Below are 15,306 nucleotides of genomic sequence, written 5' to 3' on the forward strand. Positions count from 1 at the left end.
GGTGGTCGCCTGCAGGGAGGATGATTTCCCCTTCTTTTCCCGCTTTTCCATTCCCATTGGCGCCCGCCGGTTCATTCCCGGCAGGCGGTGTGGTGCTCATGGTTTTGGACATGGTGTGTAGGCAAAGGGTGTTTGTTTGTTTGCACCGCCTGCTGGTTGGTTTCCTGTGACAAGAGGTGATACACAGTTTCCAGAACTGTCTGAGAGTGGGAGGAGAGACAGACACAGAAAATGAGCTCAAGTCTCCGCGCTGCTGCTGCTCAATCCGCCGTCCCGTCCCCCCCCTCCTTCCACCGCAGCCTGGAGATGGGGATGGGTGGGGATGCTGCTTGTGCCGTTTTCGGCAGTGACAGGAGGTTTGGGCGAGAGGGAGCGGAGCTGCGGGCACCAAGTTTGATTTGCAGCTGGGACCGAGCGGATTGGTGCGGCCGGATGCCAACATCCCTGCCAGCAGTGACTGTCTCAGCAAAACACTGTGATTTGAAAGATGGATTTCTGCGGGGCCCCAAATCTCAGTCACACAACCCTCATCCCTCTCTGGTGATCCTGGCTGGTGCAGAAAGAAGAGCGTGGGGACATTCACAGTCTCCAGAGCAGCAGCAGCAGCAGCAGGAGGAGGCAGGAGCCGCCCCAAGCGACACCGCACCGGCCGGCGAGGGGGAGACGCCGCTTGGGGATTTATTCTTCGGGCCCCGGCTCCCGCCCTCTGGAAAGGCGGCCCTGAGGTGGCAACTGCGGGCTCGGCGGGGGGGAACTGCTCCTTGGGGTCAGAAGAGTCACTGCTCACCTGGGAGGTGATTCCAAAAAGCCACGCTTCTCGGATAGAGTGCCTTTCCCTGGCTAAACTTCTGCCTCCGCACTTGACAGCTTTATTGTAATAAAGTTTATTAGCTTCACCTGTAGGTGAAGTCTGTGGGCTCTTGAGACCTGCCAGTCATGCGTGACATGCAAACGGGTGGTTGGTGTGGCTGCACACAAGCGTTAAAAATGGGTTGCTTCTCCCTGGGTAGCTGCTAGATAGTATTAGAAATTATTATAGTGTTCAGCAACACATTTGAGTTGACATTTTAATGCTCGAGCAGGATGGTGCTTTTATGTGAGCCCCATTTTCTTATTTTCAGAGATGTAGCTGTGATTTGGAATAATTCACCTTTTAAGCAGGCGCTGTCTTTTAAGTAAGTCAAAAGCTGCCCACACTTGCAAACCAAAAGCCTTCATAAAAATTATGCCAAAATATGCTTGTTATTGATTCTATTTCTAGAGGTTTCTCACACTCAGTGGGATATTGTTGAAACAGCAAGGGTTGTACGTTTTAGTGGCAGGATTTACCCTCTGGCTTCAGAAACCACTCGCTCCCTGCATTTGAGCTCTGTTTAATACATATGTTTAAAATAAAATAATAATAATAAGCTCCCCTCTCCCCTCACAGCTGCAGATTTCCCTTCCAGCTTCTCTGGTTTCATTCGCAATTCACAGAATAGAGGATAAAATCTTCAAGTCTTTTCCTCAAATGTTTTCTCCATGTGGTTAGTACTACTGCTTTGCTGTCGTGTTTTCAGCTGGAGCTGACCAAGCTGATGACTTTTTCTCTGGGGAAGAGATGAACTACAGTGGGTGCAGGATGGGTTGAATTAATTCACGGAGTCCAATTTATCATTGCTCAGCCTTTTGAGCAGTTGGTTTCACCCTCGCAATTTGGAAATAATTTGTTACCACTGCCCAGATTGTAAGGTAACATATGAGCAGACTTGCACAGGTGCATAAATGAGCATGTGGATTGCTGAGAAGTGTTGGGCTGATGTGTCCAAAATGTGCTTCTGCCTTTGTGAAATTTATAAAATAGGTGATTTGAAGTCAGTAGAACTATCCCCTTGTGAAGAACACTTTTTGCCTTGGAACATAGTTTTTTGTTTCATGAGACTTGGAAGACTTCTTTTTCTCCAAATGTGAGGTCTATGGCTTTTTTGTACTGTCGACTGTGCTATGTAATACTGTAGTATTTAATTGGAGAAGTTTTCTTGTATTGTGACTACAAAATACTGCTGTCAAGCTTTCATAGTTGGTAAAGAAGAATTACAAAATTTTCGGTGGATTTTCATTGTATAACTTATTTCTAGTGTAGTTCCATTTTTTAATTTATTTTTTTTTGACTGGGCACAGAAGGAAAACACTTTTTTTTCCTTACTATGTTAGGTGCCGGTTGGTGAAGACTGGGGTGGTGTCATAAACAAGCTATTTAAAGAGTAAAGTAGTAGAAGTCATATGTCTTAATCTACTACCCATTTTGTTAAGACTATGTCACATTTTACTTCCATTTGTACAACAAGTGTTTTGAAATGATTTCTCATGTACTAGAGATAATTAGGTCTTGGTTTGATTGCAGTCAGTGGGTTACTTGAAGGAAAAGCCAGTTTTTCAGTTTGTCTTCAGGGTGTACATCTGTCATAATTCTGCTTTCTTCCCATTCTGTCTCTGCAGCTGTTCTGTGCAGTTTATTACAATGACACCCGTTAACACGGTTACAGTTAATTGTCTGTCAGAGTTTGAATTATACACTCTTTTTACCCAGAGGTTTATACAGTCCTTAAAAATACCTCAGGAAGAATTGCGCTATGTAAAACCTTTGACATGAGGATGTGGATTTTTTAATGTATAATTATTTTTAGAGCTTTAGTTCTGTTTAGCTATTTGCATAACAAAGACTGACACACTTAACATCTTTTTCTTTGATCATAGCTCTACTTGGGGTCAAACTGAGTGAAAAAGTATGCTGTGTTCTAAACTGCAGTAGTAGCATAAAAAGTTCTGTGGTCCCTTGCACACAGGTGTACATGTGTGCTCACTGCCATGCCAGTTTTATGGGCTAATGTTTGGAGTTCTGCTCTGAGGAAGCTGGGAAAAAGAATTTGGATTTTTTTTCACTTGTATCTGTGCAACTACTGGAACTTCAGTGTGGGAGGAAAAAAAAAGTAAAAGAAAAGATCCTGGCATTGCTGTACAGTGTGGTTTCTGGTTTTTGTTGGTTCTTTTAAATAATCTCTTGCAGAGCTAAGAAGAGGAACATGAGAATGCAGACTGATAAAAATAGTGAATTTGCTGTATTATGTCATGTTGCTGATTCTAACCCACTGCACTGCATCTGCCAGCAAAGACTGAGAACTAGGCAGACGTCCTTATGTCTAACTGGATGTGGTTATTTGTGTAGAGTTAAGGTGTTTGTTGCTCACCTCCACAAGGATATGTAAATCCAAATGTCATTTTGTGGCCTGACATTGATTACATTGGATTATCATCAAGTAATTTCATTTGCATAGCAGTTTACAAATATTTTGGTATAGGATTAGTACTGTCTCTGAAATACAGTGGCCAGAAAAAACCTTTTAGGAGTTGTAATGTTGCCTTTAAAAATTATCTGAGCAACTGTATCATGTATGTCCAAACTTACATTTCTACGTCTGAAGTTTTTACCTAATCAACCAGTAAAACCCAGAGCTGAGCTTTCAGAGCTAGGGAGGTGGAGAAGGATGGAGAAGCCACTGTTGGAGTGTCTCTGTGAAGCACAGTGCCTTCAGCCTCTGGAGATGGGCAATGGTGCGTGTTGCAAGCTGTGCCACGCTCTGCCCTGGTATGGCTAACTCTTCTGTGGATGCTTGGTGGCTAAAATCTCGTGGCCTGTGCCCCATCTGTGCCATTTATTGTAGTGGTGCGATTCCACAACAGGCTCTTAGGTGCATTGTCTTAGAAATGGGGTAACATTGCCTGCAGAGTCTTGGCTGTTTCTATAAAGCTGTGTTTGGTTGAAGGCTGGCATTTGTGTGAGTCTGCTTTCTCCCAAATAAATGGGTGTTATATAGAGTCCTCAGGAGGAATAGCTACACACATGCTGTGTGTTGGTCTGTTTGATTTCTGAAAGGATGATTTTTGCATGAAGAAACAAGCATCTTTCAAGGAAATTAAACAGAAATGGCATACAAAAGTTGCTGGGTTATAAAGAATTTACAAGTCACTGAAAACTCAGGGAATGTTTAGCTTGGTGGTTCAGCAGTCTTTGTTACATCAGGGTTACCAGACTCTCTTGTAGCTTTACAAGTGTTTGACTTATTCTGTAGGTGAACAGTTAAATGAGCAAACGTTCTTCTGGGGATGGAGTGAGAATTTGGGAAAAGTGTTGGTAGAAGTGTCTGTAATAGAAGATACAGGGTTCAAGGGCACTGTGTGGTTGGCTGCTTCGTTGCTTCAGAGAAGCATTCATGTTGCAAAGGGGTTTGGGAAGTTGTTCCTGGCATGTGTGGGTGCAGCGAACGTTTTGTGGAAACTTCTGGACTAAACAGTGGTTACATGGTTGCATGCAGTTGTTGGGAATTGAGCTCAGTAACCTGGGTGGTCTCTTCCTGTCCTGCAAGTGTTGTGGGCTGAGTGCATAGTTTTTAGTTAATATTGGTATGAATCCTAAAGCATGGCTTAAATGTTTTGCACTTTTTATGCTTATACGTGAATTCTCTTTGCTTGCAGGATTAGTGATCATAGCCGATTTGTACCATTAAACCAGCTGTGGTACAGTCAGCCTTGATGAACCTGCCTTTACTTCTGACCCGTTGGAATTGACAGACCTGCTTCAGTTTCAGAGTATGTTTTAGGAGATCAGAGTTGGATCAGAGGCATCATATATATGCACCTGAGTATATTAAGGGTATGTCAAAATAAAATCAAGTGAAAAATACCAACATGTTCATCACTGTGAAGAGTGGGAATTTCAAATAAAAGTAAAGTTGGCTGGCCCTCAAATTTTAGGTTAGGAAATCAGATTAGGAAGGGAGAGTTATATAAATCATTTTATTGATTTAAAAGTTTGCTAGGTTTTCCATTCTACCTTTATCAGTATAAAAATTCCTGTTTATTTTAGTTAAGGATGTCCCATGAAGAATGGCTTACCATAGTTTGTTTTATTTCTTCTTGAAGATTAAAGTAAGTAGTACTTGAATTAGCAGTATTCCCTAAACATGCTGGGAAAATGTGTATTTCTGTGGCTGAACAGGAGAAACCTGCACCTTCAGGCTGCATCTGTCCCATCACTATCCATAATCTGTGTTTATTTTTACTGCATTTTTTGTGGAACTTTGAGGTCACCATCACCTGATAGAAACCAGTCATGTGTGAGGCAGAGGCACTGTGATGTCCTTAAGAGCAGCATTTCGGTCTGTGTGATTGTAAATTCTTACTAGCTGTTCTAGTGTTATCTCTAGTCCGTATGTTCTGAGCTGTGGATATGAACACGTGATGGGAACAGTTTAACATTATTTCAGAAGCTGAGAAAAAGCAGGTTTGTAACTTCTAATGACAAAAATTCTAGGGGTTTAATCTTACGAGGTTTGAGACTTGCTCTGAGAAGTTAAATGCTGCTTTTCCATCTGTGATCTAGCTCTGTGTAAACTCAGGTTAGGTTCAAAGATGGGAAAATGAGATCTCTGGATTTTAACTTTTTTTTGTTTGGTTTTCCCTTTTTTTTCTTCACATCCATCTAAAGAAGAATCTCACAGAAGCTTCATCAAATGGGGTGTTTCCCTTCATGTTACTTTTGAGAACACAGGCTTTTCAACTTGGCCAACTTTAGAAACCTGACTAGAGTGGACAAGGAAATTGCTGTCTTATCTAATAGTCTTATCTTCCAAGAAAATGGCTTCTGTTCTGGCTTCTCTTAATTCCTGAAGAACTGTGGAGAGTGCTTGAATTGGGAGAAGTGAATAGCACGCTCTTCTTTAAACAAAAGCAACAACAAAATATGCTTAGTTGTGGTAGGCAGGAGAAGCTTCCATGTCTTACTTTGTGAATTTGCGGTAAGTATAGTTAGGACAATGTGAACTCGAAATACACTCATCCAAAACAATGTGGAGAAGCAGAACTTCAGTTTGCTTTTTCCTTGCAAGCTCATGGGTGTGTCTCTGTATATATGCTGTTATTTTGCTTTACGGTGCATAGGGACTTAAAGACTCATGTGGGAATGAACCAAGAAGTGAGGATTTTGACCAGTTATATACAAGTAACATTTCTGAGATAGTCTAGTTTTTCTTTATTTTCTTCCACATCCTCTTTACTTTGTTTATAGTTGGTAATTCCATTCAAAGCGAGCATGTTCTTTTACATTGCTGTTGTGAATATTTTGTACAATTACAGGAAAACTATAGGAACTACTAGAAAAAGTACTTTACAGAATAGGTATTTATCCCTCTGTTTTTTTTGCCTTGTAGCAGCTAATTGATTTTTCAGTTCTGTCTTAGCTTGCTTTGGATCTGAATATTGGCTTTCTGTCTTTGTAAGTGTCTGCATGAGAACTTGGCTCTGAATCTACTACATTTATAGCAGATCTGTGTTCAGATGATTTTGATGGTCCAGGCTGGTCTATGTATTTATTCACTAGCAGCATTTCCATCTGCCATGCAAACAAAGTTCCGGTTTGCTACAAAGCACTTTTGGAGAGAATTCTTCTAGCACTGTAAGAGGTTGTCATTTATTAGTCTTTTTCTCTGGCATCAGACATCATGTGTGAACGTTCACTCTGTGAAATGGTGACAAAAGGTCTTGGTGAAGTTAACCGTTCAATTTATCTTTACCTTCAGTGAGCAAAGTTTGCAGCTCAGAAGGGTTGCTTGCTTCAAAGACAGCCATATTACATCCCACTCCGTGGGAGGGAGGTTTCCCCCCACCTCTGTTTACATGTGTAATTTGCAGGAGGTAGTCTTGCAGTGGTCAGGCTCTTGCAACTATGCAAAGTTTACTGAAAGTGTAAAATAGAGTGCTTGTGATATGTTAGTGATGATAGAATGAATTCCCTCAGAAAACTCTTACTTCATTTTACATTAATCACGTTTGGAAGTGAAGATATTTTTGTGCCTTTTTTGGAAATAGTGTCAGACTTTGGTTAGGCTTTTTGGGAATTAATATTATAAAAGTTGAAAACGTTACTGAGTTTACTGCAGCGAGATGTTCTCAGTGAACTAAGTTGAAATAAACTGTGCACTGGAGGGTCAATGAAAAGAGTTTTGTTGAAAGGTTTCTGGGAAATCCCAACATACATGAAAATAAGGAAGTTAGATTTTCTGTGCATATCTAGAAGCAAAAAAGTATTTTAGCATCTGATTTCCAAATCTGTACCCCAGAGATAAGTATGAGGGCTTTGCTGCTAGCAGAACTCCCAGACCTTGTTGGTATTATGATTGATATGTGGTAAGCAAAGACTCAGGGGATTTGATGTGCATCTAGAGTTCTTGTCAGTTTAAGTTAGGTTGGAAATGCCTTTTTGCACTTGTCTTGTCACGTTTTTCTGCTCTTCAACTTTCACTTTTTAATAGCTTTTTACATATAACGCTGACTCGCTGTTTACAGCTTCCTGATTGTTTCTGAGTTTGGTTTCATTCCACAGAGAATACATGTGAAAATACTAATACCCTGTAAACAGCAGTTAAAAAGATACAGAACTTTTTGCTTGACATCACTGGTTCACTTGCAGTTGAACTTGGTATTGGCAGACGTCTGGTAGTTGAGACGAGACGAGGTCCTGTGTAATCAATTGGTGTTCTGATTCCTGAAAAGCAGTCTTAGGCATGGTGCTGGAAATATGCTTGCAGGAGGAAGTGATTTACCTTAGGGAGTGGTGCCCGTTATCGTGTAGATGATGCATGTTTAGTTAATCTGGGAAGACTTGGCTTGCTACTGCTGATGTTTCTTTTTTTAAAAAATCTAAGTGGATGACTTTAATCTTTAATTTGGTAAATCTGGCACTTTAAACAGTGGTTTAAAAAATGGTTCCAAAATCATATTAGCCAAAGTAAATATTTACACAAGCAGTAAAAATGTTATTGTATGGCAAATCTAGTGGCAGAATGGGCAGGGGAAGTTAAGCACACTGACTGCAAGTATTTAGTGATATTTAAGACCCCCCAGGACAAAATTTGCTTTTGCTTTTAGATGAAAAGTGTCTACAGGGTTGTCACTGATACTCTCCAATTCTGATCACCTGCTCATATGATGACTGCCTAATTAAGCATCCTTGAGATATTCACTGTTCATATTTCAGATGCTGTTTAAAGTTGTTTGTTTTCCTTTGTGTGCTGTAAATTGCTGAATGCCACGAGAAACACAACTTGATGACTCTGTATTATTATCTTGGGTTAAGTGCTGTCTCATTGCTTTGCAGGCTGCCTGCTGTTTTCTGTGGAGATCATGAAACGACGAAGGCTTCCTAGCAGCAGTGAGGATTCTGATGACAATGGCAGTAAGTGCTCCTTTGTTGTAGAGTGCAATAGGTTATAAGTTTAAAAACACATTTTGATGCAGTGTTATGTGACAGAGGCATTTTGCATATTGGCTGGACTGGTAAAAATGTGAATTATAATGGTCTAGTTTTGAACTCAAGTCATTCTGAGCACAGGTGAACAGCAGACTGGGGATTCCCCTGTCTGTTCGCTATATGGTGTTAGTTAATAAGATAAAACAAGAAAAAGTCAGTTGTCTTCTTTAAAATCTTTGCAAGCAGTGTAATTTATCATTTCAAGGACAGAACTTTTATGGAGGCATCTGCTAACATTGTCCACAGTTTAGTATTTAATAGAAGTTTGCATTAGGATTTAAAATTTGCTTCAGTGTTCTCATACTCGTGGGCAATGAAAAGGTATATTTTATTAGGCATAAGCAGAAAAGATTGATGGTGCATACAAGTTGTTCTTTACTTAGTTAGAAGATTATCTTATTTGAGGAATAACTTTCAAGAATTTGAATTCAGTCATTTGCATCAGTAATTTGGATACAGAATGTATTTATTCTTTTCAGCTGTTTGTGTACTGACATAACCCGCACTGAGCTCTGTATGTTATATATATACACCTTATGTTCTGATTCCAGGGACTGATAATCTTTAAGCAGAAAAAAAAGAGAATGGGGGAAGGAGAGATAAAGTGGCAGTTTGGGAAATGTGCCAAGGTGTTTTATTTGCCAAACAAGCAAGTTGTGTGTACTTGATAATAGTTCAGTTTAGCCAGTTGTCACAGTGATTTTCCTGATTTTAATTTGATCTGTCTGGGTGCAGATCTTCAAACCAGAAGTCTTTTGTGAGACTTGAGTATGAAATGTAACAGAAAGTGATCAGGGAGGTTTTCCAGGTGCTTTTGAAAGCTTTACCCTGATAAGGTAGCTTTGTGCTGCCATGTGGCCCTGCATAGGAGACTGCTTCACCTCTGCATTTGGTAGGTGTGTCTGTGCTGCATGGGAGTCTGCTCAGGTATGGCCAAACCTGCACTTTAAAACAACCTTAGGCAAACTGTTGCTGAAATGAAGGAGTGGTAACAGGATTGGAGAAGGTGAGAACAAACAAACTGATTAGCAGTGAGTCCAAATAAAGATTCAATAAAAGTGGTGTCAGATTTGACTTCTTTCTGGAGAACTACCTGCAGCTGGGGGATTTTGGAAAGAAAAAACCCCGAATCAGACCTGTTTTTCCTTGGTTAGAAGTTTACTTGGGGTTATGAAAATTTAAGTCAGTGTACAAAGGTGATGTGTACTTCCCCAAACAAAGATGTGTTTTTAATAGAGAAATAGCAGCAAATGTGATGCCTTTCATTATGATTTTGCTTTTTTTTTTCATTCCCCACCAGCTTTATAAGTGTTTCGTTTTGATAATGGTGTTTATTTTCACTTTTATCTGTTTTTTGCTTTGTGGTTTTTTTTCTTTTTTTACTCTTTGATCTCTTCATATGCCTTGTGTTACTAGCTTTACCAAATAAAATATGAAACAGATAATCTTTGACTTGAAATTCTGAGATAGATATGGTTGGCTGATCTGTTGCTGATTATAATGCTTGTTTGTAATGGTGTTTGATACATAACTAGCTGGAATAGAGCTGTCAATTTACTGAATTAGACTTTCTAAAAAACTGTAAATTCATCTGTTTCATAGCTCAGGATCTAACAAAATGAGTTAGGAAAAGAAAAACAAACCCTTGCCCTCTCTCTAAAGCCTAATTAACATGAGTAACTATTTGTTTAATTAATTATGTGGCAAAAGGCAGTGAAATTTTAAAAGGATTTTCAAGTATTGCTCGAAATACATACCACTTCCCTTGCATCACACTTTGTTTTCTTGATCTGATTATGGTTTTTTTCCCTTTATGAAGGGCAAATGCAGATACAGGTTCCTGCATATTTATTCTATTACTATAAACCTGTTCAAAAAGATCAAGTTTTAATAATTAGAAGCTGAGATAACATTTAATTTAGGGTCAGCAAAAGTTCCAAGGCTTTTTGTTATTCACACTTCCCTGGCAGTATGTCTGGCACTTTTTCTCCACTTACCCTGTTACAGGAGATACTAGTTCCTTGCAACTATGTTTGAATGTCAAGGGTCTCCCCTTACAGGTTTCACCTTCATTTAATCTTATCTTTAGTAGAATTACTGATTGCGCTCACTATGTTAATTTCCATATTATTACTCTGTCAGTGGTATCTCTGATGGACTGTACTGATACTGGTGTTAAAAGGGTAATTTTGTTGCCTAGAATAGTGAAAAGTAAATATTTCTGCAAATTTCTGGGCTCTCTGTTGAAGGCTTTGTTTTCCACTAGGTATTTTTTCTTCTCAGAGTTTCCCAGAGGCAAAAAACAATTAAGTAGCCTATTCTGGGCACTTCGAACAGCCGTCTTGTAATTGAAAAGTTGAAATTTTAATCAACACTTAGTTGGAATCCTATTGCCAAACATCTGCTTCAGTTGAGTCAGTGGCACCTCTTGACCCTCCAGAGCTCTTCCTGCATTCCCATCATGCTAAACTCAATAGTCCTTCAGCTTGCAGCTCAGTGCTGCTCTCCCTCATCTCACAAGGCGAGGGCTGGGCCTCCAGCTGTTGGGTTTTTTCAGTTCCGAAGCTGAGTTTTCATCCTGTGCCGTTGCAGACTCTGTGAACGGGTATCTTAGATTCATCGTGTCACTTAAAGTGTTACAGATGTTGTTGGAGTGACCTGAATGTTATGGTTTGAGGGGGCACAGGCTAATTTTATGGTATCAGTAAGAGGTCCTGGGCAGTATAAAGAAGGGTCAGTATTCCTGCCCATTTCCTTCCATACCCTATAAAAGCCAGGAGGGTGGAAAGTCTGCCCCTTTTCTGCCCTTCTTCTTTGCTGCCAACCTATGCGTGGACATCTTGGAGAGAGGCTCTTTGCCTTCAGCTTGCCAGGTGCTCTGCAGGATTGGGTTGCGTGGAAGAACCCTGGACCCTTTTCCCAAGTTGGCTCTGCCACAAGGGACTTTCAGACACTTATTTCAGCAACCGTTGAAATTAGGTTTTGTATATAATTATATGTTTTTCATGATTATCCCATGTATTACTGTTCCTTCCCTGTTTTGTGATATGACAGTAGTGAGAATGATTTTGATTCATGGGTGAAACACAGAACAGAAGAAAGCTGAAGAACATGACTGCAGTTGCAGAGTGCATACATGTATTTACTCACTTAGGTCAGGTATTTTACTGTGGATGGTTATATGCTGTTTGCAGCATTTTAAAGCCTTGCAGCTTGAAGACAGAATCTTTGCTTTTCTTATAACTGCTTCTTTCCCCTCTGACTTGATTATTTTCCAAAAGCTAAGTGCAGACTTGAAGCCCCAAAAAGTGTTTATTTTGTGTCCTTCAACCTAACTGCTGAAAAGTGTTGAGCTGTACCCCCTTAAAACCAGAGTTCTAAATCCTCCTTTAGACATGAGGCCAAAGTAGGATATTTGAAGCACTGAACAAGAGATGCCAGTGAAAGTTGTGCACAGCAGTTCTGCAGTTAGACCATGGATATCTGAGTGTGTTCTCAGATACCAGGTCACTTTCAGATTTTTTTATCCATGCAATATAATTGAATGAAAAATGGCTGCAGGCATAGTTTCGGATTTTGAACTTATGTCAAATACAGAGGAATGGTATTGGGAGAGGCTTGGGGAAGGGTTTAAGATAATTGGCAGCTTAAAGTAAACAGTTTTTTTTTTTTTTTTTTTTTTTTTCTGTCATCTGTCAGCTTGTTAGTTTCTGTCCCTTTCCAGATAATGTATTAGAGCAACTATAACAGATGATAATATTGGCCAGACCCATCATAAAGGCCTTGTGATGTACATACCATCTTTTTCAAAATGTGTAAGTAAATTAGTAACGTTTACCTCAAACTCAGTCATGTTCTTGTTACATCCATGGCTGCATAGGGCTTTCATAGTTTTTAAGCATTTTTTGTTACAGTGTACTGCAACTTGCTCCTCCATTGCAAAAGTGTCTCTTTATGATTCCGGATCTGGACCTTAATTTTTAGCCCCACTTGGTCTGGAAATCTGCAAAGGAGGTTTGTGCTGAATATCCCATGTGCTTTGTTTCCTGGTAAGATAATGCTGTACAGTGGAGTAGTTTCCATTTATAGTTTCAGGGTGTTTCTTTTGCACAAATTGCTTGGACACCTGGACAGATTGAGTTTGATACAAGATCTGAAGCTCAGACAGTTGTATTGTAGGGAGTTTGGGTGAAATCCTGGCCTTCTTGGATTTTCAAGAGAGTTTGGTTGTTGGTTTCCACGAGTAAGGAAATCATAGCATGATTTTCTTTACACTTTACTTGCTCCCATGATTCCTCTTCATTTATTCTTGGAAGGGTTATCAATTCATCATACTCCTACATGGAGGGTGTCTGAGAGAAGAACTGAAGACACTTGCAGATGAAAAATACTTCTAGGATTTAAAAGGTTTCACGTCATTTCTGAAAAACGAAAGGTTTAATATTTACAGATTATGGAATATGTAATTTAGATGGACCCTTGTTCTATCATTGCTAAACAAATATTATTTTAAAGTTAAATATATTTTGCCAATATCCATCGCTCTTGAATGAATGATAGGAATCTTAGGTTTAGAAAGGGCTTTTCCTCCCAGTGGATTCCTGTTATGTTTGAGATGGATCCCAGAGTGCCTTCACAAAGGTTGCTGAGTACATAACCTGAGGTGTGTACTCCATTTACCACAGAATTGCAGCTGCTGCTGGCTTGAAATGTGGCAATTACTTGGCAGTGCACATAATACTGTGCAGCATGTTATTGAAAAGGAAATTAAGAACATTTTTTGATTTTCAGCTGACCTGCCTGGTAGGTGAGGAATGGTGATTAAACAACAGCATCTAACATCATTACAGTGCTAGAATTTGGGCAAAGCAGCAAGTTTAGTGATCACTGAGCAGCAGGTTTCGTGATAACTGCTGTGTTTTAAAAAAGGATTGTGGCATTGGCCCGATGACAAATAGTCAGAACTAGCATCTTGCTGGCATCTTAGGCTCAGTCGGGCAGAGTGGCTTTTGGTGAAGTTGTTATGCTTTTGAACACTCTGGAAGAGTTATTTGAAAGACTTACCTGGACTGATAGGATATTGCATCTGAGGAGGGGACATCACATGATCATCACTGTCATTTTTGGAGAGGCACATTTTTCTTCACAAGATTGCTAATGTTGAGTACCCCTAACTCCGCTGGAGTTTTAGAGCCTGACAACGTGACATTCTCAGTTTATGAGAGCTGGCTTGGGAGGTGCTTAAATTGACTTTGATAACCTGTATTGTGCTAAGACTTTGTGTTCTGGTATGATAAAACATTGCTGCAGTGGGAAGCCTTGGGCTAGGGAGCTCGAATGGCACTTGGGTCTTAGGATAAAAAATAAAATGGGGTCTAGGAATTCTGCACTGTTAGAAGAGTGACATGTGCTTATGAATGGTTATATGTGTGTTCTTTGAAATTATAAAACTCAAATGCATGCTACTGAGAGAAGGGATCATAGGAAGGAACTCTATTGAACTGATGTGGCAGGGAGCTGCAAGGGCTGTTCATTATCTGTGTTGGATATTGTGCAATTGTGCGGTGTTGTAAAGCACTGCAGAAATCATATGGATCCATGCATTGTTCAGCAGCTGCAAATTGGGTAGTTGTCAATTGACAATAAATTTTGAGTAGGGTCACTGTTAACAAGAGATAAAACACTGTTGCTTTTTCCTGTTTTGATCTTGGGTGAGATTATTGTATAGTAATAGGCTATTATGTAAAGATAAGGAGGCTAGCTGGGGAAATCCTCCAGCAACAGGAAGGTGAGAAGAGGAATTTGGCTATGGGGAATAGTGTCATGGGTTATGTTTGCATACATCTTGCTTTCTCTGTGATGAGCCCTGAAGACTTGTGCACAGACAGCTCTTTCTATACCTAACAATGGAAAACTGCACTTAGAATAGTCTCCTTCTCTTTTATTAGTGCTGGAGTTTGGGTCTAGACATGTGGAACTATGTCTAAGTGACATAAAGCCTTAGTGTAGAGAGTTGTGGGCCAGGCATTAAATGAGGAGACTCTAAGCATCTATATTTTCTCCTCGGGCTGCAGATCTGACAGAGTGTTGGCAGCAGCACCTGGTTGGTCTCAGAGTGAGCTGAGGAGCAGAGGAACAGTGTAGGCATCTGGAAATGCCAGTGTTAAGCAGAAGTGACAGCCAGACATACATCCGTGTCAGGGATGCTTTGCTCTGTTGTGCTGCCTGGTGTAATGGGTAGCAGGAGTGTATTTACAGTGGGAGAAGTGCTTTGAGACGCCCAGTGATCTGAGGCTTTGAAGTGTTCAGAGGCTGTAGCAGCAGGTAGTTCTCCAGGTACACAGCTGGGTGCCTTGTGGGTGGCTTTACAGCAGCCTTGTGCATGATACATAATAGCTGAGCCTTTTCTGCTCATGCTGACTAGTGTATTAGTTGTGGGATAGAATTCCTTGAGGGCTGAAACTGCTTTATTGGTCCCGAGGAAATTTCTGTTTTGATGGGCATTTTTGGAATAAAAAAATATTCTTGACCGATCATTTAATAACTTGAAACAGTTAAATTGATTATGTTTGTCCTTTTGGGAAGTGTATGTTCTTCAAAAATACAGAAAAAGAATTCACACTCCTTGATTGCTTTCTTTTATTATCAGGACGTGTATGTGTTATATATACCCTGTAGCAGTATTATAAAAACATTGTATTTACAGTGTAAGGTGTATATTGTAGCCTAGGGGAACAGAAAGTTTTCCTACTGGAGCCTTAGAAGTCACCTTTGCAACACCAGTAGTGTGTTAAAGGTTTGCCCCTGTTGCTGTGAATTACACCACATTTGTGGTTTAGGATTTCTCTTTGCTTTTTTTTCTGTAAGTGGATAAATGCAAAGGAAAAACTGAGACATGGTAGTAAGAGTATGATTTCCTCCCATTGTTCTCAGTGATGAAAAGCTTTTACAACACAGGAATG

General features: G+C 40.1%; 1 protein-coding gene across 1 annotated transcript in view; it reads left to right on the forward strand.

The window, feature by feature from the left end:
- The first annotated feature begins 306 nt into the window (after positions 1-306).
- The window catches only part of JADE1 (jade family PHD finger 1), a 40,089-nt gene continuing 25,089 nt past the window's right edge, over positions 307-15,306 (forward strand). The window contains exons 1-4 of the mRNA XM_010008982.1: positions 307-766; positions 8,192-8,269; positions 10,352-10,527; positions 11,122-11,212. Of these exons, the coding sequence (XP_010007284.1) occupies positions 307-766; positions 8,192-8,269; positions 10,352-10,527; positions 11,122-11,212 (805 nt within the window). The remainder of the gene's footprint in view (positions 767-8,191; positions 8,270-10,351; positions 10,528-11,121; positions 11,213-15,306) is intronic.

This window comes from Chaetura pelagica, unplaced genomic scaffold (genome assembly GCF_000747805.2).
Source record: "Chaetura pelagica isolate M959 unplaced genomic scaffold, ChaPel_1.0 scaffold221, whole genome shotgun sequence".
In the NCBI taxonomy this organism is placed as follows: Eukaryota; Metazoa; Chordata; class Aves; order Apodiformes; family Apodidae; genus Chaetura; species Chaetura pelagica.